Source organism: Rhinoraja longicauda, chromosome 4 (genome assembly GCF_053455715.1).
Source record: "Rhinoraja longicauda isolate Sanriku21f chromosome 4, sRhiLon1.1, whole genome shotgun sequence".
Classification (NCBI taxonomy): domain Eukaryota; kingdom Metazoa; phylum Chordata; class Chondrichthyes; order Rajiformes; family Arhynchobatidae; genus Rhinoraja; species Rhinoraja longicauda.
Window position 1 is genome coordinate 71350492 of NC_135956.1, and position 21685 is coordinate 71372176.

The 21685-nt window shown below is 41.3% G+C and overlaps 1 protein-coding gene across 6 annotated transcripts in view; it reads left to right on the top strand.

The window, feature by feature from the left end:
* The first annotated feature begins 130 nt into the window (after positions 1-130).
* Positions 131-21685, top strand: part of vps13b (vacuolar protein sorting 13 homolog B) — a 752723-nt gene continuing 731168 nt past the window's right edge. For 5 of the 6 annotated variants that reach the window (XR_013547184.1, XM_078398050.1, XM_078398047.1 and 2 more), the window contains exons 1-3: positions 131-301; positions 2638-2802; positions 5013-5156. Coding sequence is in view for 5 of the 6 variants with exons in the window: in XM_078398050.1 (XP_078254176.1) it covers positions 2656-2802; positions 5013-5156 (291 nt within the window). In the remaining variant the exon portion in view is untranslated. The remainder of the gene's footprint in view (positions 302-2637; positions 2803-5012; positions 5157-21685) is intronic. The other variant, XM_078398048.1, reaches the window with a different exon arrangement.

Genomic DNA, 21685 nt, shown 5'->3' on the forward strand with positions numbered 1-21685 from the left:
AGATGACGCACGCTCCATTCTGCCACGCATCGAGCGGGGCAGAGAGGGACGACCCAGCCAGCAGTGTACGAAGTGCGCAGGCGCCGAGCGAGGGCGCGTGGCCTCTCGGGATACTGGAGGAGAGCGGTCGTTGGTCCTCCTGCGGGGGCAGCGTCAGTGACAGGAGCAGGAAGATGTTGTTGTTGTTGGAGGAGGAGGGGGCGGCCGCGGCGGCATTTCAACGCGTGGTCGGAACTAGGCGCTGATTGTAGCCTGCCGCTGGTGCCCCGGTGCTCTCGATGACAGGTGATATCAGGCAGAGGTGCGTCCCTTGAGGAGAGTTTTCTGAGGCCTTGTTCATTCTGCTCCTTGACCCCAGGGAGACCTGGTTTGACCCAGTGTCCAGTTAAGGGATGGGGCATCCATACCTCTGCGCTTTGTTTATCATGTTGCTTAAACAACGTTAAATTGATTATTTCTCTTGGCGACACTTCATACTGTGGGATAATAACCTCATATTTTCATAATCTAACTTTTATACAAATAGTTTGACAAATACTGGCCGCAGTTCAGTGAGACCCATCCATTTGTTATGCAACCAGTCTCTGCCCCAGTCAAAGTCAAGATACTTTCCTGTCTGAGTTGCTGATCTTAACTTCCTTGGTTGATATCCAGCTCTGTGAGGGAAGCCGGATGTTGGCAATGTTTCCTTTCCAGGTGCCTCTACCTGTTGCGTTCTAACTTGAGGAATCTAGCATATGGTTGTTGCAAAGGATACCGGATGAGGACACCAAGCACGCCACTAAATTAAAATATCATTTTATTGAGGCGAGTTAAAAGTAATTGATAACCAAATATCTAAAGAATAAACTACACACGATGCGTCAGAACGAGTGTCCATTTCTGTTGTCAGATGGCACTCTGGCGTTGTTTTCGGACCCATTGAAATGAAATTGTATGATTGTTTACTGAAAGAGGAAATGTGATATTTTTTTATTAAAAAGCAAAATACAATTGGTTGTAGTTCAACTGCCAGGTTCTGCAGATATTGGCTGGCACTGCTTTTGGCATTGTGCACATGATTAAACAGATTTTCTTATTCACCCTCTCTACCCAAACATACTGACAACTCATTGTCTGAAGGGCAGCTGACTTTCCTACCTCAAATGACTTTGAAATGGAGACTATTTTTTTAATGACCTCCTTTATTCTTGGACAGAGTATTTAAAATTGAATTATACGGCCATCTCTTTGCAGTTGTGTTTGCTGTCCTTTGAAAACATTCAGAGCAAGCTGTTGTATTCCCATAGCTTTACTGAAATGTTATTATTCATATAAGATGTTGATTGTAGAGAACATTGCGGCTGGGATGGTGGGGGTAGAGGTTTTGCACTCTTACTCATATCACTTAATATTCATAAAGGGACGATGACGAAGTAAGTATCTTGGCCCGAAACATCAACCATTCCTTCTCTCCAGAGATTCTATCTGTCCCGCTGAATTACGCCAGCAATTTGTGTTATCTAAGGGACGATGACTGTTGAGTGGCCTTGACTCTTGTCTATTTGTTTCATGACTGAATCTCAGGTTGCTGTGTCAATAAATAGGGAGTTTATGCAGAATTGCCCAATAGTTTCATAAGTACAAAGACTTGTTCTTCACTTCACTCTTTCACTATTTTATAATTAATTATTTGCTATTTCCCAGTGAATGATTAATTTACACTAATGCAAAATATTACTAGAGCACATTGAAGAATAACAGTGTAATGACATGCAATAAATATTTGGTGTCATGATTAGCGTAGGAAAATAACTGCAGATGCTGGTACAAATCGAAGGTATTTATTCACAAAATGCTGGAGTAACTCAGCAGGTCAGGCAGCATAGGAATGGGTGACGTTTCGGGTCGAGACCCTTCTTCAGAATGGTGCCATGATTACATCAGCTGAAAATTGTTCTGTGATCAGGAAGGTGCTTATTATCTGGGATAGATGTCTTAATTAAGTTCCAGAGATAATAGCCCATGATTTGAATAACTGCACAAGCAGTATTTTGAATTGAACACCTTATCTTTAAAATTAGTTGTCTTTTGCACTGTTTTAGTTCAATGTTTTTAGAAGCAAAAGAAAATAATTTACAAACATCTCTGAACTACATAGACTTGGGGGGATTGTTTTGTCTTTGCACTATTATTGTTTGATTGTTTTTATATATACCAAACCTTCTGTTGCTTATTATGGTGTTTGCCGAGTACTATGTTTACAAATCTGCTGTGCTGCTGCAAGTAAGAATTTCATTGTTCTATCTGGGACATATAACAATGAATCACTCTTAACTCTTGACTATTAAACTTTGCAATTGTCGATTAACAGATATATAAACTATATATTTTACAGAAAATCATGCTATATAGTGTTGTAGATCTGTTTCACAAACCAATTTAAATTCAGAATTCACCACAATTATTTAGACCTTTTGCTAACGAGAAGTACCTGAACAGTGACATAAAGGGTATACACCAGGTAAGTATACAACTGGATCTTGAATTATCCCCAAATGTTATGTGAACTCAGTTGGAATTGGAAATAAATGTATATTTCTAAGGTAGTGATGAATAGTCCCAGATCTCATTATTTTATATTTTTATTATTCACAGCAGCAGAGGATTGTCAGAATGTTGGAGTCTTACGTGACTCCGATCTTGATGAGCTATGTGAATCGTTACATCAAGAATCTGAAGCCATCTGATCTTCAGCTCTCTTTATGGGGAGGAGATGTGGTGCTCAGTAAACTGGAATTAAAACTAGATGTGCTGGAACAGGTACAAACTTTATTTCACTTGCAATTTGAATGACTGTGACTGCTGCATGAAACTAATAGGTACTTGTACAATAGATTTTTGATTGAACATGTTAGAGTGGCTGATCACTGGTAGTGGTGCTACCTTACAACGCCAGAGACCCGGGTTTGATCTTGACTATGGGTACTATCTGTACAGAGTTTGTATGATCTCCCTGTGACTGCGTGGGTTTTCTCCGGGTTTTCTCCCACATTCCAAAGATGTGCAGGTTTGTAGGTTTATTGTCTTCTGTACGTTGTTCCTCGTGTATAGGATAGAACTAGTGTGAATGTGTGATTGTTGGTCGGCGCAGACTTGGTGGGCCGAAGGGCCTGTTTCCACACTAAACTAAACTACTCATAGGTCTAGGAACATACTTGAAAATAAAAACAATACCATGCCAATGATACCTCCCATGCCAATTTATGGTGAGTTGAGCTTTCGTGACTTCCATCATTTTAGGGAAATATTGAAATTAGATTACAGTTTAGATGGTTATCAAAGCAATTTGAAATAAAGACTTTTCCATTTTCAATTTGTTGTGGTAATGAAAGGTATGGCAGTGTTCCTGCCCGATGGGGAGGTGAGGAGGGGACACTGGTGTCCTAAGGGGAGTATGGGAACTGTGATTGATTGATACTTTATTATCACATGCGACGTGTCACAGTGAAATTCTTTGTTTTGCACACCTTACACCAAGTACACAAAGAGTACAGGGTACTGACAAAGTTACAGTGTTCAATGTTGTCTAAATAGTCCCTCTTTGTTCTCGGCGGCCCTCCCACGCCCCGTCTCTCTTTGATCTCAGCCCCCCCCCCCCATGGCAGGTCCCTCTCTGTTCTCTGTGCTGAAGGGAGAATGGAGACATGACCATTATGTACTGAAGGGAGGACAGGAACTGATGCCTTGCTGCGCCGAAGGAAGCACAGGTAATAGGGCCCTGATCTGTCTGGGGACATGGGGACCAGAGCCTTGGTGTGCCGAAGGGAGCAAGGGAACTGGGGTCCTGGTGGGCTGAGGGGAATGCAGCGACCAGGACTCTGTTGTGCCAAGGGTGACATGCAGACATAGATCTTCCTGTGTTGAAGGAAGCGAGGGAATCAGTATCTTGTGAACCAGGCGCTGGACCATCAAGATTTCCAGACAATGTAATGCTGTTCTACTGTAACTATTTAATTACATTTGATTAGTATGGGTGTCAGAGGTTTTGGGGCGAAGGCAGGAGAATGGGGTTAGGAGGGTGAGATAGATCAGACACGATTAAATGGCGGAGTAGATTTGATGGGCTGATTGACCTAATTCTGCTCCTGTCATTTATGATCTTCTGATCTTATGATCCCAGGTCTCTCAGTAATTGTTTGTCTTTCCTTTCCCTTCTCTTCCCTCTGCTTTTCCCTTGCTCTTTTTTTTTTGGGCTGCAAAGGAAAGTTCAAAAAGCACTTGGAGTTTATGATATCGTCCTGACCAGCTGTTTTTCTGCCTTGATTATGTCCAAACTTCATACCCACTTTGAATATTGTCTTCAGATTCCTTCACTCCTGATTTTTCATCAGCTCTGATGTTGGCAGATACATGAAGAGAGACGCTGATGGGCAACCCACTGATAAATGACTGGGGAGAAAGCTCCTGGCTAGCAATCATAAAAGGGGATGGTATCGGGAATGTGGCTGGGAATGCTGCAGGGCATTTAAGAATGGCCATGGGAAATTGGTCACAAACTTCATTAGAAGGAGCAAAAATATACTGCAACCATCAGAAAGGCTTGAGCAGGAAAACTGCAGCACAAATATATATATATATTTTTCTCAACTATGTGTTCGCATTTCGTTTGGTTTTTAGTTTTGAGATGCCGCGCGGAAACAGGCCCTTCTGCCCACTGAGGCTGTGCTGACAGCGATCCCCATGTGGAGTGTGGGAGTAAAGCAGAGCGCAAGAGAAAACCCACACGGTCTAGGGGAGATCGTACAAACTCCACACAGACAGTGCCCATAGTCAGAATCAAACCTGGGTCTCTGGTGCTGTAAGGCAGCAACTTTACTGCTGCCTCTGTACTTCTTTACACTTTGCCACAATGCAACAAATGTTTAATAACGTTTATTTGAGGTCTTCAGGTACTAATAAGAAAAAAAAGTTGGCTCATTGTATTGAATTAGTTTTCAATGACTTTAATTTGAAATGTGTTGCCTTTTCAGGAGTTGAAGTTGCCTTTCACCTTTTTGAGTGGACAAATTCATGAATTAAGGATTCATGTGCCATGGACAAAGCTGGGTTCCGAGCCTGTAGTTATAACCATAAATACCATGGAATGTATCCTAAAGCTAAAGGATGATGTACATGTGAGTTTGCATTGGCTATTTATGTTCAGTGTTTATTGTTATCAAAGTGTGTACTATTTTCTGAATTCTTAAAATTAAAATTTTTAAACTTTGCCAATTTCAAAGCATGGATGGACAAGAAGAACAACGAGGTTTATTTGATTTATTGGCTAAGGAATATTACCAAATAACCAGCCAATTTATGAAAACTAATGTTACTTTTGATTTTTTAAATTAAGAAATATTTTGCTGAAATATGTGGAAATAAAGTAGATCAATATTTGTGACAAAGTTAGGAAAGTATATAATCTTGGAATGGAGTCCTCAGTAACAATAATTATCCATGTGTTCATGGAAGGAATATATTAGTGAATTTAGGGATACACTGATATTCTGGAACTTTCCTTGTCAGGAAGATTTCAGTGAAGATTTTGCCTTGTCTTCAGATTCCTTCACTCCTGATTTTTCATCAGCTCTGATGTTGGCAGATACATGAAGAGAGACGCTGATGGGAAACCCACTGATAAATGACTGGGGAGAAAGCTCCTGGCTAGCAATCATAAAAGGGGATGGTATCGGGAATCGGGTATTCCTTCTAGTCCCCATTCAATAATACATTGATTGAATGAAATTAAAGGAGATTTGTGGGGCGTTTTTTTAATGCAGAGGGTGCCTGGAATGTGCTGCCTGGGGTGGTGGTGTTGGAGGCAGATATGATAGTGGCATTTTAGCTAGACACGTGGATATGCAGGAAATGGAGGGATGTGCAGGCAGCGAGATTAATTTATTTTTGCATTATGTTCAGTACTGCCATCCTGGGCTGAAGGGCTTTTTCCTGTGCTGTGCTGGTCTATGTTCAACAGTTCAACAGTTCAACAGAGCTTTATTTGTCATTCGGTACCAAGGTACCGAACGAAACTACATAGCAGTCACACACAAAAAAGAACACAAGACACATGACCCCAACACAAACATCCATCACAGTGACTCCAAACACCCCCTCACTGTGATGGAGGCAACAAAACTTCCACTCTCTTCCCCACGCCCACGGACAGACAGCTCGTCCCCGACCGACCCGCACAGTCCCCCCAAGGGGATGGAAGTCCCCGCGGCCGAGCCGTACCGGGCGCTGGAACGGAACAACATGAAAAAACTTTGTTTTCTTGAGTTATTATTTGAAATCTAGATCGACTACAAATTAGAACAAGTGGAGTAAGAAGGACCCAAGATGAATTGAAATATGCTTTTGAAGGGTTTTTAAACTTAAATAATGTTGTTGTAGTAGTAATGGTCATATTGTGAATGATCAGTTGTCATATAAAATTTGGAAGTAAAATAATGAATGCAGATAGATAATGAATGCAGATAGAATGCAGAAGTCTGTATGCCAGACTTTCCAGTAGAAATTACTGTCCTGAGCTTCTATCTACCCCATTGGAGACCCTCAGACTATCTTTGATCATACTTTACTGGACATTATCCTGCACTAAATGTTATTCACGTTATTCCCATTATTATGTATTTGTACACTGTAGAAGGCTTGATTGTAATCATGTACTGTCTGCTGACTGCTTAGCACGGATCAAAAGCTGTTCACTGTCACATGACAATAAACTAAACTGAATTTAAACTCATCAGCACTGGGGCTGCAGACACCATGAAAGCAGAGAGGTTTTTGGAAAGCGAGTGGCTGACCGTAATAACAAATGAAAATTGTTGTAATATGTACACTTAGGTTAAACAGCATTTGTGAATATAGAAATGGTTATTTTGGGTTGACAACCTTTCATCAGTGCCAGAGTTGGTCACCTGCTGAGTGAAAGGCAGTTACTTTCAATAATTGCTGCTGCAAAGACGATTTTCATTGTACACGTACCTCATCGTAAGGGTTCAGTTTCTGAGATTTTTCTGCAAGCTAATTGCTCTGAAACGTCTGATTTCTACAGCTACTCATATCGTACTGGTCTATCCACACTTGCTATAATGCTTTTATTTCATTAACACTATACACAATCAAACTAATGATATTAATGTTTCCAACCATTAGTTAATACCATGAAACATTTTATTATTATTACTTGGTTTAAATATATTTGGTAAAAAATTGACAGAATTTGTCTAATTTAGTAATTTAAAACCTGGGGAGTCCCTGTACCATTTTATTTACAAATACAATTTTTTCCAATTCCTCATTTACACGAGAACCAAGATTCTCCAAGCTATCTGGCAGGTTTTGTCTTCTGTAAAGATAGGCATAAAATTATTCTTTAATTCCTCTGCCATTTCATTGTCCATTACAAATTCTTTCCTGCACATTAAATAATATCACAACATAAGCTTTCAAAATTATTTGTTTCCTGCTTTCATGGAAAACTGTTTGTTCATTTTCATTTATAGTATTAGCAATCAATACTGAAAGAAGCATTGGGACTAACTGCCCCTGTCTCGTAGTTTAATTGTCACCAATATTTAAATTTTCTTTTGCATGTAGCTCATAGATTTATTTTGTAGCTCTTACTATCAATTATCAATTGATTCTCTGTGCTACAAGGGTCTGCGTCAGTCTTTGGAGTTTTGTACATTTTGTATTGTTCCCCCACGCCCTCTTTATCCATGTCTGTTTTTGTAGGACTTTTTCCCTCGAGGGATATGAACTGATTCTGTATCACATAAATTATATTTTGACCACTCCTATTGATCTAATGGAAGACCACAGTTCCAGTGTTACATACTGCCTAACACTCTTTAAAATGGCTTTGGGGCTGTTGAATGCTCTGTTTAGTATTGAAGAAGAGGCAATGCAGGCATCGTAAATATATTATGTAACAGGTTGAAAGAACTGGTTTGAAAGGGTATTAGAAATGGGACTGTTATCTATTTCACTCATGACTATGCAGCTATGCAATGAGTCGCCACAAAATTACAAAGTATTCCTTCTAGTCCCCAATGGTCCCTCTTTGTTCTCAGTGGCTCCCCCACCCTGGGTCCCCTTTTCTTCTTCGTCTGAAACATGTATTGAATCTTGATTAGGCCACACATTGTGATTTGCGTATTCTCAATCACTATATTGTAAAAAATATAGAGGTCATGAAGAGAATGTAGCGATGATTTACAAGGTTGATGCCATAAATATGAGGTTATACATTGCAGGGCAAAGACTATATAGACTAAGCCGTGGAATGAACAAATAGTCTTCAAAACAATGAAAGGGTTTGATAGAAGAGCGTGTGTCATATGCTGCCTGGATTAGAGGGTATTTGCTATAAGAAGTCAGATGAACTTGGATTGTTTTCACGGGAGCATTGGAGGGGGAGATCTAGGGGGAGATTTGATCGAAGTACATCAAATTATGAGAGGAATAGATAAGGTAGACAGTCAAAGTCATTTTCCTAAGAAGAAATGTCAAAAACTAGAGGGCATTGCTTTAAGATGAGAGACAAAGTTTAACGGAAATGTGCGGGCTGAGTGTTTTTACACAGAGGGTGGTAGGTTCCTGAAATGTGCTGCCATGGGTCATGGTGGACATTGATACGACAGTGGCATCTGAGAGGCTTTTGGATCAGCAAATGGATATGTAGGGAATGGATATGCATTACGTGCAGGCAGAGGAGATACGTTTAACTTGGCATCACATTCAGTGCAGACAATGTGGGCCGAAAGGCCTGTTCTTGTGCTGCTCTGTTCTATGTTTTATTTTCTATAACTTTGGATCACCAGTGTTAGTAAATCATCAAGCAACCCTACAGTCAATTCAGAAGAACTATCCGTTCACACATCATTAGCATGCAGAGTAGCTGCAGTGGTGCAGCGGTAGAGTTGCTGCCTTACAGCACCAGAGACCCGGGTTCGATCCCGACTACGGGTCATTGTATGTACGGAGTTTGTACGTTCTCCCCGTGACCCTCGTGGATTTCTTCCGGTGCTCTGGTTTCCTCCAAAGGCGTACGGATTTACATAGCAACATAGAAAATTGGTGCAGGAGGAGGCCATTTTGCCCTTCGAGCCAGCACCGCCATTCATTGTGATCATGGCTGATCATCCACAATCAGTAACCTGTGCCCAACTTCTCCCCATATCCCTTGATTCCACTAGCCCCCAGAGCTCTATCTAACTCTCTCTTAAATTCATCCAGTGATTTGGCCTCCACTGCCCTCTGTGGCAGAGAATTCCACAAATTCACAACTCTCTGGGTGAAAAAGTTCCTTCTCACCTCAGTTTAAATGGCCTCCCCTTTATTCTAAGACTGGCCCCTGGTTCTGGACTCTCCCAATATTGGGAACATTTTTCCTGCGTCTAGCTTGTCCAGTCTTTTATAATTTTATATGTCTCTATAAGATCCCCTCTCATCCTTCTAAACTCCAGTGAATACAAGCCTTGTCTTTTCAATCTTTCCTCATACGACAGTCCCACCATCCCAGAGATCAATCTCGTGAACCTACGCTGCACTGTCTCAATTACAAGGATGTCCTTCCTTAAATTAGGGGACCAAAACTGTACACGATACTCCAGATGTGGTCTTACTAGGGCCCTATACAACTGCAGAAGAACCTCTTTACTCCTATACTGAAATCCTCTCGTTATGAAGGCCAACATGCCATTAGCTTTCTTCACTGCCTGCTGTACCTGCACGCCAACTTTCAGTGACTGGTGTACAAGGACACCCAGGTCTCGCTGCACTTCCCCCTTACCTAACCTGACACCATTGAGATAATAATCTGCCTCCTTGTTTTTGCCGCCGAAGTGGATAACCTCACATTTATCTATATTATACTGCATCTGCCCTCTCACTCAACCTGTCCAGGGCACCCTGCAACCTCCTAACATCCTTTTCGCATTTCACACTGCCACCCAGCTTTGTGTCACCTGCAAACTTGCTAGAGTTACTTATAATTCCTTCATCCAAATCATTAATATATATGGTAAACAGTTGCGGCCCCAACACCAAGATTTGTAGGTTAATTGGTTTCAATAAAATTGTAAAATTGTCCCTAGTGTGTCGAACAGTGCTAGTGTATGGAATGTGTAAGAAGGAACTGCAGATGCTGGTTTAAACTGAAGATTGGCACAAAAAGCTGGAGTAACTCAGCAGGGCAGGCAGCATCTCTGGAGAGAAGGAATGGGTGACGTTTCGGGTCGAGACCCTTCTTCAGAGTGATCCTTCTTCAGGAGCGATCTCTAGGCAACGTGGGCTCGATGGGCTGAAGGGACTGTTTCTGCACTACACCTCTAAACGAAACTAGTTGAACCAAATAGTTCTGGTGTATTGAAGTGGTAGATGGACAATCGCATGATTGCTTTGAAGTCATGAAGTGCTTTGAGAGGCTGGTCCTCTCACACATCAAATCCAGTATCCCTGACTCACTGGACCCACATCAATTTGCACACAGGGCAAATAGATCCACAGAGGACGCCATCTCTCTGGCTCTTCACACTGTCCTGACTCACCTGGAGAGACAGGGCACGTACGTGAGGATGCTATTCATAGACTATAGCTCCGCCTTCAACACGGTCATCCCCACCAAGCTCATCACCAAACTCCACCAGCTAGGCCTCAGCTCGTCATTATGTGACTGGATCCTGGACTTCCTGCTGGAACGACCGCAGGCAGTGAGAATGGGCCCGCACCTGTCCTCCACTATCACCCTGAGTACCGGCACACCACAGGGCTGTGTTCTGAGCCCCATGCTCTACTCCCTCTTCACACACGACTGTGTTCCTGCATTCGACACCAACACCATTGTCAAGTTTGCAGACGACACAACGGTGATCGGGCTTATCACCAACGGGGATGAAACAAACTATAGAGCGGAGGTGCAGAACCTGGCGGACTGGTGCTCGGATAACAACCTGTCCCTAAATACCACCAAGACCAAGGAGCTGATCATCAACTTCCGTAGGTCACATAACGGGGAATATGCCCCGATCTCTATCAACGGGGACAGTGTGGAGAGAGTGTCCAGCTTCAAGTTTCTGGGCACTCACATTTCGGAGTACCTAACATGGTCCAATAACACTGCTGCGCTGGTCAAGAAGGCACAACAAAAACTGTTCTACTTAAGAACACTGAAAATGTCTGGTCTACCCCAACAGCTGCTGACGACCTTCTACCGCTGCACCATAGAGAGCATCCTAACGCATGGCATCCCTGTGTGGTACCTCAGCTGCACGGAGGCAGAAAGGAAAGCTCTACAGCGGGTAGTCCATAGAGCTCAGAGGGCCATCGGAACACAGCTACCAGACTTGGAGGGCATCTACAACACACGATGCCTCAGAAAAGCCACCAGCATCCACAAAGACTCTTCACACCCCTGCAACAGTCTGTTCGAACTCCTTCCATCGGGCAGACAATACAAGGCCTTCTACGCCCACACCTCCAGAACCGGTCCTGCTGAGCCGGATGGCCACAACGCATAGATCAACTTGCACTTTACCCTGTCTAAAAACTGTTACAATTGTTTCGTTTCGTTGGGTTGCTGTTAATTACTTAAATTATTGCATCGTATGGGAGGCGCATTCCCAATCTCGTTGTACCCCTGGGTACAATGACAATAAAGATATATTGTATTGTATTGTATTGTATTGCATGGGGGAAAGACGTGCTTATGCTGTTAGATTTCGATGAAGAAACGCGTCAGGAGGCTCATGTGGAATGTGAATGACAGCTTAGACAGGTTGGGCTGAATGGATTGTCGATGTGTCAGATAACTTATGTAATCCTCTTAAGTGAATACATTCAGAATTGGTGTATGGGTGCCAAGTTGTATTTGGGGAAAATTAATCAGTGTGTCTGGCACAGAATATCTCATGAAAAGTCATTGATTTCAAAAGAACATTGTTTAAATCCACTGTTTCTCAGCTGTGTTTTAATTGGTTTACTGATTGCTTCATAAAGACATAAATATGACTGCATAACTTAAAATTGTTGTGTTTGATCCTTGCTGGATGTTTTGATTCAGTTGTTTGATTTAGTGAACAAGTTCAGTTCATTTGCAGCAATATTGTTGTATTGCGACAAGCTTAATTTTATTGTAAAAATATCAAATCAGGGCATAAAATGAAAAACTCTATTCATAAATTTAAAGTTAAAACATGCTGCTACTCTGGATTTGTACGTTTGTTCAAATGATTACAGTTACATTTTCTTTTTCAAGCAGTAAATAATGTTAAACCATATGCCACCCGTCAAGCTTGGTCTTTTGGGAAAGGTTTTTTTTTTAACAAAAGGAAAAGTCTTTTGGGATTCTGAGTACTTCAGTGTGAAGGTGACTGTTTCAAGGCCAGATGTCCCAAGGGAAGCCCATTTTTTGGTGCAGCCAATTATAGATAAATATACAGGCAGCAGAAATAGATTTGGAACATATGAGTTTGAACATTACAGAACCAGCGTTTGATGTTGTACCATGCAGATGGCTACTGGCATAAAGATCAGGTTTCCTTCTTGCAGAAAAATTTGAACTTGAATTTAGTGCTGCATACAGTGTTGGATCAAAGGTCAACAAAGTAGAAAACTCTTTAAAAACAAGTATTTGTTACAGATGTTTTTAAATTCTTGGTTAATGTTTGAGTTTGTAAAATTGCTTATGACGTTTGGACAAATTATCCTGTGGTATGCACATCCCCAGAGGCCAATGATTGGGCCTTGCCAATGCTGGACTTCTTTACTCTTTTCTTCTTTCCTTCCACTCTCTCCCATTCTTATTTTTTTGGGAAGAAATCTTGTTTTCTCTGCATGGGACTTTGAAAACTATTCATATAGTGCAGGAAAGATTTTTTAAAAATTAACTAAATTTCAGAGCCTAACTTAAATTTCAGGTTTTCTACATTTTTGGAGCTTCTAATTTCTTTCCCAACCCTATTTTGAACATACATTTTGGCCGAGAGCCAGAAATTTCATCAAGATTATTCTCCTCAGTTATTAAATTGTTGAGTACTTTAAAAAAATCAGCATGGTATCATTGCGCATGGTGATTTAAAAAAAATATTGATGAGTGAAGTAACAGCTTGTACAGTGTGCTGAGATACTATTTGCAGTGTTGCTAAGGGCTGTTTAAAAGCAGTATTATTGCTGGTGAATGCAAGGTTTTGGCACATCAGATATGCTGAGATCAAGTATAACATAGTGCAGATGTAGTGAAAAAAATTCCTTTAAATTTTCCCCAATAATTTACAGAAATGTTCAGTATAAGATGATGTTACGTTGTGAAGAAGACAAAAATAGGCTACATAGGCATATAGATAGATGAAATAAATGGGTACTGATCCATGAAATGGAATACAATGTGCATAATTGTGTACTTGCTAATTTTGGCAGGAAAATATAATAAAAAGGCAAGTTAACTAAATTGTGAGAGATTGCAGAGGACTGTTGAGATGCAAAGGGTTCTGGTGTCTTTTTACATGATTCACAAAACGTTACCATGTGGGGAAAGATCAAATAACTAGGAAAGTTAACAGAATGTTATTGTTTATTGCTAGGAGAATTTACAAAGATGTTGCCAGGATGTGAGGGCCTGAGCTGTCGGGAGAGGTTGGGCAGGCTAGGACTTTATTCTTTGGAGGACAAGAGGTTGGGGAATGATCTAAAGAGGAAGATAAAAACATGAGGGAAATAGATAAGGTGAATGCGTGGTCTTTTTTTCCAGGGTAGGGGAATCAAGAACTAGAAGACATATGCTTAAGGTGAGAGGGGAATGATTTAAACAGAACCTGAAGGGCATTTTTTTCACACGGAGGATGGTAGGTGTATGGAAGGAGCTGACCGATAAAGTAGTTGAGGCAGGTCGAATAAGTACATTTAAAAATCACTTGACGGGGATATAATAATAATAATAATAATAATAATAATACATTACATTTATATAGCGCTTTTCATATACTCATAGATGCTTTACAGGGATTTAGAGAACATAGGGAAGTGAATAAATAGATAAATAAGTAAACGAACAGAGAAAGGAGACAGAAGGTGGGGTGACCTTCAGTGGTTGAAGGCAGTACTGAATAGGTGAGACTTCAGTGATGTTTTGAATGTGGTGAGTGTGGAGGAGTCTCTGACGGTTTGAGGTAGTGAGTTCTATAGGGTGGGAGCAGCGATGGAGAAAGCCCTGTCCCCCCAGGATCTGAGTTTGGTCCGGATGTGGGGGGATAGGAGATTGGCAGCAGCAGAGCGGAGGGTGCAGGTGGGAGTGTGCCTGTGGAGGAGGTCGGTCAGGTAGGATGGGGCCAGGTTATGGAGGGCTTTGTAGGTCATGAGGAGGATTTTGTACTGGATTCTCTGGGGGATGGGGAGCCAGTGGAGTTTGTAAAGGACGGGGGTGATATGGTCACGGATCGGGGTGTGGGTGAGTAGACGGGCAGCGGAGTTTTGAATGTATTGAAGTTTACTGATGATTTTTGAGGGTGCGCCATAGAGGAGGCTGTTGCAGTAGTCCAGACGGGAGGTGATGAAGGCGTGGATGAGGGTTTCTGCAGCTGTGGAGGAGAGGCATGGACGGAGACGGGCAATGTTTTTGAGGTGGAAGAAGGCTGTCTTTGTGATGTGTTTGATGTGTTTGTCGAAGGAGAGGGTTTGATCAAAGATGATTCCAAGATTCCGGATGTGAGGGGAGGTGGATACTGGGAGACCATCAATATTGAGGATGAAGTTTTGGGTGGATTTGGTGAGCGTTTTTGGACCAATGATGATGATTTCAGATTTGTTGCAGTTGCATGGATAGGAAAGGTTCAGAGGGATGTGGGCCAGGCACGAGACATTTAGATAATCAGGGCAATGGATTTGTGCAGAAAAATTGAATCGAGACCAAAGATCAACCAGGATCTTACTGAATGAAGGAGCAGGCTTGAGACGTCAATTCTTGATTTATTTTCTTATACTGTTATGGGTCTTCCATGGAATTTTTACATTTTAATCTTTAATATGACTTAAGTAATTGAAATCTTTTAGTTATGGAACTGCACATTATTGCAGTTCATCACAGATCTTGTATTAACGGGTGTTCTGTAAAAATTATAATGTTACTAGACCAAGTGGACCCGTTGGGCCCAAACCTCTCCTGCATTGGTGCAGCACCCTCTCCTCCCCCCCCTCCCCCTCTCCGCGATGCTGGAATCTGGAGTAAATGGCATAATGCTGGAGGAATTCAGCGGGTCAAGCAGCATCTGTGGCGACCAAGAAATGGCCGACGTCTTGGGTCAGGACAACTGCATCAGGACAGTTGGTCTAAAATGTCTATTTTTGTTCAGTTATTCCATTTTAAAAATATGTTCCCTGATCTTCTAATTTCTCAAAATTTGAAAGTAAATACTGTGTTGCATTATCTGCGGTAGTGACAGATAATTGGCAGATTTTCCATAGTCTTTGGAGAAACTCATGTCAACAATTTACAGCTTTGTAATTCTATTGACAGCTGTTCCTTGGCCTCGGTACCTTGGTCCTGATTTGCCCTTCAGGGCGGCACAGTGGCTCAGTGGTAGAGTTTCTGCCTTACAGCGCCGGAGATCTGGGTTCGATCCTGACTACGGGTGCTGTCTGTACGGAGTTTGTGCATTCTGTGACCACGTGGGCTTTCTCTGTGTGCTTTGGTTTCCTCTCACATTCTAAAGATGTGCAGGTTTGTCAGTTAATTGGCTTCTGTAAATTGCCCCTGGTGTGTACGATGCGAAACTGGGATAACTTAGAACTAGTGTACGGGTGATCATCGGTCTGCGCAGACTCGATGGGCCGAAGGGCCTGTTTCCCCGCTGTATCTCATTAAAAAATAATAATTTGGTTTTGTTGTGAAATTTGTTGCGCTTAATATGTACAAACTGGTGATCTCACTTCTTGCATTGAAATTGTGACTATAATTTAAAAGCAATGTAGCTGTAAAGTGCTTTGGAATGTCTTTAGGCTACATGGAATGACCTGAGGCCATGATAGCTTCTATATAAATACGTCTTTCTTTCAGGTTCTGATCTTTCTCTCACTATTTTCTTATAATGCATACTTGTGTTTAGATAATTGTGCTTAAATGCTTCATTACATGCTATTAACAGACCCCTATTTTCCACTTTAAAATATTTTTGATACCATAACTAAGGCTGAAATGTAACTAAGATTTAGATGAAGCTGCAGGAATAATATACATTAAACATTAAATGGATGGTGGTAGTTTCATAAAATACAGCTTGTTAAATTCTACCTTGAGACCACAGGATCATACTTTTCTTTGGGCCTCCCCATTAAGGATACTCAGCCTTTGCAAAATATTTCCTAATGTCTGACATTATTAATTTGATGGACAGACTATTTCCATAAGCAAATGTTGAAATGACTTGTAAGAGTTGCTTTTGTATCCTTATTATTAACAATTGTACAACCTTGGGCTTGTGCTGGATAATTCAGAAATAATTAGGAATGTTAATTAGTGATTTTTATTGCCAATAAATTATTGACAGTTTAGAAATACAGTGCGTAAACAGGTCCTTCGGCCCACCGAGTCTGCGCCGACCAGTGAACCCCATACTCCAGCACTATCCTACACATTATGGGAAATTTACAATTTTTACCAAAGCCACTTAACCTACAAACCTGTACTCTTTGGAGTGTGGGAGGAAACCAGAGCACCCAGACAAAACCCACGCAGTCACAGGGAGAACATATTAACTCCGTACAAACAGCACCCATAGTCAGGATTGAACCCGGGTCTCTGGCATCGTAAGGCATCAACTCTACTGCTGTGCCACCACGCTGCCCTATTGGTTCATTGAGCTATTTTTCCTTTTTAAAATACAGATTATTAGCAATATTGCTAACATTTGAATCTGAAAATAATTCTTCTGCATTGCTGAATAAGTCTCTTGTTGGCTGGTTTATGAAGAGCTTTTGAAGAGCTTTGAGTTCCGATTCAATCCCAAAGCCTCAGCATTTTCTCTTACTATCTAACTCTCCTCCATTTACATGTGTTGAAAACCAACTCACTGATGTCTAGTCCTTTAACAGTGTCAAATAGTTGTTGATAACGCTTGTGTTAGATATCCTGGGAAGTTTTGGCACTCGTATTGCGATTGGTAAAAGTATGGTATTGTGGTAATAATTAGAAAACAAGAAAGATTGCACCTGTCTAGCATTTCAAGACCTTGGGAACTCTCAAAGTACTTTACACCCAATCAAGTACTTTGAAGTGCAGGTGCTGTTGTGCTAAAGGAAATGGAACAGTGAAGAGGGAAAGAGGATTAGTGGATGGGAGCTTGATGGTTAGCACTGACATAGTGTGCTGGAAGCCCTGTTTTGTGCCGTCTGATTCTAACGAAAGATAATGCAAGTGAATGAAAAAGAAAACTTACAAACGATGCACACATCAAGTGTCTTTTCATTATGACCTGGAGCAGAAGAAAGCGACAGATGAATAAAAATTTGTGCATCTTCCCCATCTAGAAGTGACATTAAACTTGCTGAAAATTCAATGCATGTCGATAGCAGTTTTATTACGGTTTGTGTAACTGCAAGACTTTGACTGCTAGATATTAAGAATGGAAAGGGAAATATTTAGCACTCTTTCTAGTAAATAAAGATGTGATTAATTGATTGAACGGCAGAGCATGGAAACTGACCCTTTTGGCTGACCTTTGATCACACGTTCTCACTAGTTCTATATTATTTCACTTTAGCAAACAAATCTGTGGTGCCTGGAATATGATGATGTAAAATGATCATTCCAAAAATATGTACTAATTTTTAATTTCTGAAACAAAAGGTTTACCTAGTTTATTGTTTGATTTTCATTTGAATTTAAATCACCTTTTTTCTACCTGTACAGTGGCTCAACTGGTGGAGCTGCTGTCTCACGGTGGCAGACACCCGAGTTCGATCCTAACCTCTGGAGCACATGTGTATTTAAATCTAAATTATATGACCGAATAGTGACGATTTAGATTTGAACTTTCATCACTGATTCCCTGGTAGTCATACTGAAGAGTTGTGTTGGTGTTAGGATGGAACTGGAGATGAGAGTACAGAGAGGATGGGGATTTCCTACAGTGTCTTGAGGGGTTCTAAGAATTTTGATTTAGGTTATTCTAATAGCTTTTGTGTTTCATGCCATTGAGAAGATCTTATTGCATGATTGGCTTTAGATAAAAGTCGGGATTCAAGTGTAATTTTAAATGTTAATGTATAACCAAAAGCTGGAAATTGGATACTCCCTGCAGGATAATAATTCTGAGAAAATGTTGGTCTAATTCATGACTTATACAAATTAGTATAACTTTCTTTAATATGGGATGGTTTTCAAACTGTGTTTGAAGTGATTCAAGTTGTATAACTTGAGTGATTTATTTTTTAAGGACTTGTATAATTCATAAATCTCTCACTTGAAGATTAAAGAAAATTATTTATTTTGCAATCTAAATAGGAATCGTGGATAACCTTTTTGGATTTAGTCTTTTTAATCCTATTGTTATAATTAGTTGACAATTTAATGGATATATATACACAACATGGTGATCAAATCCGAACTTTGGTTTGTAAAATTCTTTTTGACATGATAAATAGTGCCAGGAAGTGGCAGATCCGAGTCATTCAAATTTAGTGGCATTCCTGGGAAAAAAAAGTAGAAACATTTGAGCTATTTTTTTTTAAAAAAACAGTACCCGCCGAGTTATTACTTTTTTTTGTCAACCAGCATCTGCAGTTCCTTGTTTCTACACAAAGGTTTACTTTCAAGTTGGTGCCATCCCTCAAGTTTTGATTGTTGACTGAAAAATATTAAACTTATGATTGCTTCTTGTCCTTTTCATACAATAAAAATAGTGCTTCACTCTTATCTATATATTCTTCTAGCGTTTGAGGCAGCAGAAATTATGTAACGCCCTCCTGGCGCTGTAGCCAGTGCAATGTGCTATTGTCGAGAGCCGTGAGGTCTACCCCTCCAACAGGGGGATGGAGGACAGTGCGGTTGAAAATGATGTGCTGCGCTGTTTGCCAGTCTGCTCCACACACGCAGGCTGCTGATGGACGCAGCGCCCAACGCAGGATCGTCAATTGGGGGAGGGTTGCCGCACCCGCAGGATTGTCAGTTAGGGGAGGGTTGCCAGGCCTGCAGGATCGTCAGTTGGGGAGGGTTGCTGCACCCGCAGGAGAGATTTGGACCCAATGGGTCCATGCTCGTCTAGTATATGTTTAAAAGGTCCCTTACTTAGTTTTGTTTGTTTGTTTGAATTGACAAAGCAGTCATATCTTAGTTAAGAAACCTAGTTCAACAAATTGGAAAGGATGTTAGAATTCAAAATCTTGGGGTCAGTCTATGAAATAAATTCTAATTTTGGAATAACTACCAAGAGAAAAAGAAAGTTCTCTTGACATGTGCTTTGCTTTAGTTGTTGAAAATGCAATTTATATGCACCTGCATTGTTAAATTAAAACTTGAAGCAATCTGTACTGATTTAATATTCCTTTTTTTCCCATATATGTGAATGGGAATGCATTTTATTACCTTGTTTCATGACATAGGCTGCACCATTAATGATATGATGCCTTTTGAAGTAGTTGAAAATCCCAAGGAGCTTCAGAGAGTAATATTGTTAGAAATTTCACACCAGGCTGCTTACAAACCTAACAACAGATGACCAATGGTTTTGTCAAGAGTCTGGAGTGCTTTATTGTCAAATGTGATGAAATTAAACAATTATATTCCTACTTACAGCAGCACAATAGATATGTAAACCACAATAAACAACAAAAAGTCCAGTATATTAAAAAAACAATCAATAATAGTGCAAAGACAAAAACAATGCCCCCAAGTCGATAAAGTTCGGAGCTTGGTTGGAGACTGTAGTGTTTAATAGCCTGATGAAGGCAAAGACCTTGAGGAACAACTTAAGATGGTGAAGAGGCAGCGAAATTCAACAAGCGAATTTCAGAACGTTTCTGCCTGTGCAATTGATCCCTTGGCTGTCAATGAAGCAATGCTGTAGAGAGAGTTGTGAATCTGGAATTCTCTGCCTCAGAAGGCAGTGGAGGCCAATTCTCTGAATGCATTCAAGAGAGAGCTAGATAGAGCTCTTAAGGATAGCGGAGTCAGGGGGTATGGGGAGAAGGCAGGAACAGGGTACTGATTGAGAATGATCAGCCATGATCACATTGAATGGCGGTGCTGGCTCGAAGGGCCGAATGGCCTCCTCCTGCTCCTATTGTCTATTGTATGTGTCAATATTCTCTGGTTTGTTTTATGTGAGGCGGGGGGGTCGGGGGAAACTCCTTTTCAAACTGTTACCTTGCCGGAGATGCGATTGTTTCACGGATCGTATCTCCAATCACTCTGCGGCTTAACATTGTGGAGCTGGAGGCCTTGATTGGGACTGACTTTGAGCCCCACCTCGAGGCGTGGACTTACCAAGCGAGCGTGCAATTCCTTGCCTGGGATCGATGCTCCAACCGCGGCCTGCGGAATTTAATATCAAGGAGCTTGCAGTCTCAGGTTGAGACCGACGTCAGGAAGTTCCAAAAGCTGCATGATTGTCGACTAGCCCCGACCCGGGTCATATCACCTGGCACGGGGGAGCTGAGATCCCCCCGATGCAGGAGCTTGATCGCCCCAACGAGGATGGCCTGGCTACGGGAATAAGATCGTTCCGTCAACAGAAGGTTAGAGGCCCCCGACCGCTGGAGGACAAAGAAGGGAGAGATTGAACTTTTTTTCGCCTTCCATCACAGTGAGGAATGCGGAGGAGTCACTGTGGTGGATGTTCATGTTCAAATGTATTTTGTGTGTTCTGTTGCTTTTTATTGGTATGACTGTATGGCAAATAAAATTCCTCTTATGTTGCAAAACATACTTGGCTAATAAAGTATGATTACGATTATGATATGACAGTCCCGCCATCCCAGGAATTATCCTTGTGAACCTACACTGCACTCCCTCAATAGCAAGAGTGTCCTTCCTCAAATTAGGGAACCAAAACTGCACACAATACTCCAGGTGTGGTCTCACCAGGGCCCTGTAGGACTGCAGAAGGACCTCTTTGCTCCTGTACTCGACTCCTCTCATTATGACGGCCAACATGCCATTAGCTTTCTTCACTGCCTGTTAATGCGGCAAATAAGATGGAATTAGAAGAGGTGAACCACAAAATTGTCAATGTATGGGTTTTAATGAGCGTTTTAATGAACATATAAGATTATTAAGGGGTTGGACACGTTAGAGGCAGGAAACATGTTCCCAATGTTTCATCCCCAGGGCCATAGCTGCTATGAACTGGTCCTGCTGAGCCGGATGGTCACATCGCACAGTGATCCGGCACAGATCTAATTGCACTTTATTCTGTTTTAAAACTGTTACAATTTGTCTCATTGGGTTGTTTAAATTAATACTGACTAGCTAATTAAATTATTGCATCGTATGGGAGGTGCGTTCCCAATCTCGTTGTACCCCTGTACAATGACAATAAAGATTATTGTATTGTATTGTATCAGCCATGATTAAATTGAATGGTGGTGCTGGCTCGAGGGGCCGAATGGTCTACTCCTGCACCTATTGTCTTTTGCCTATTGTCTATTGTTTTTAAGGTAAGTAAAG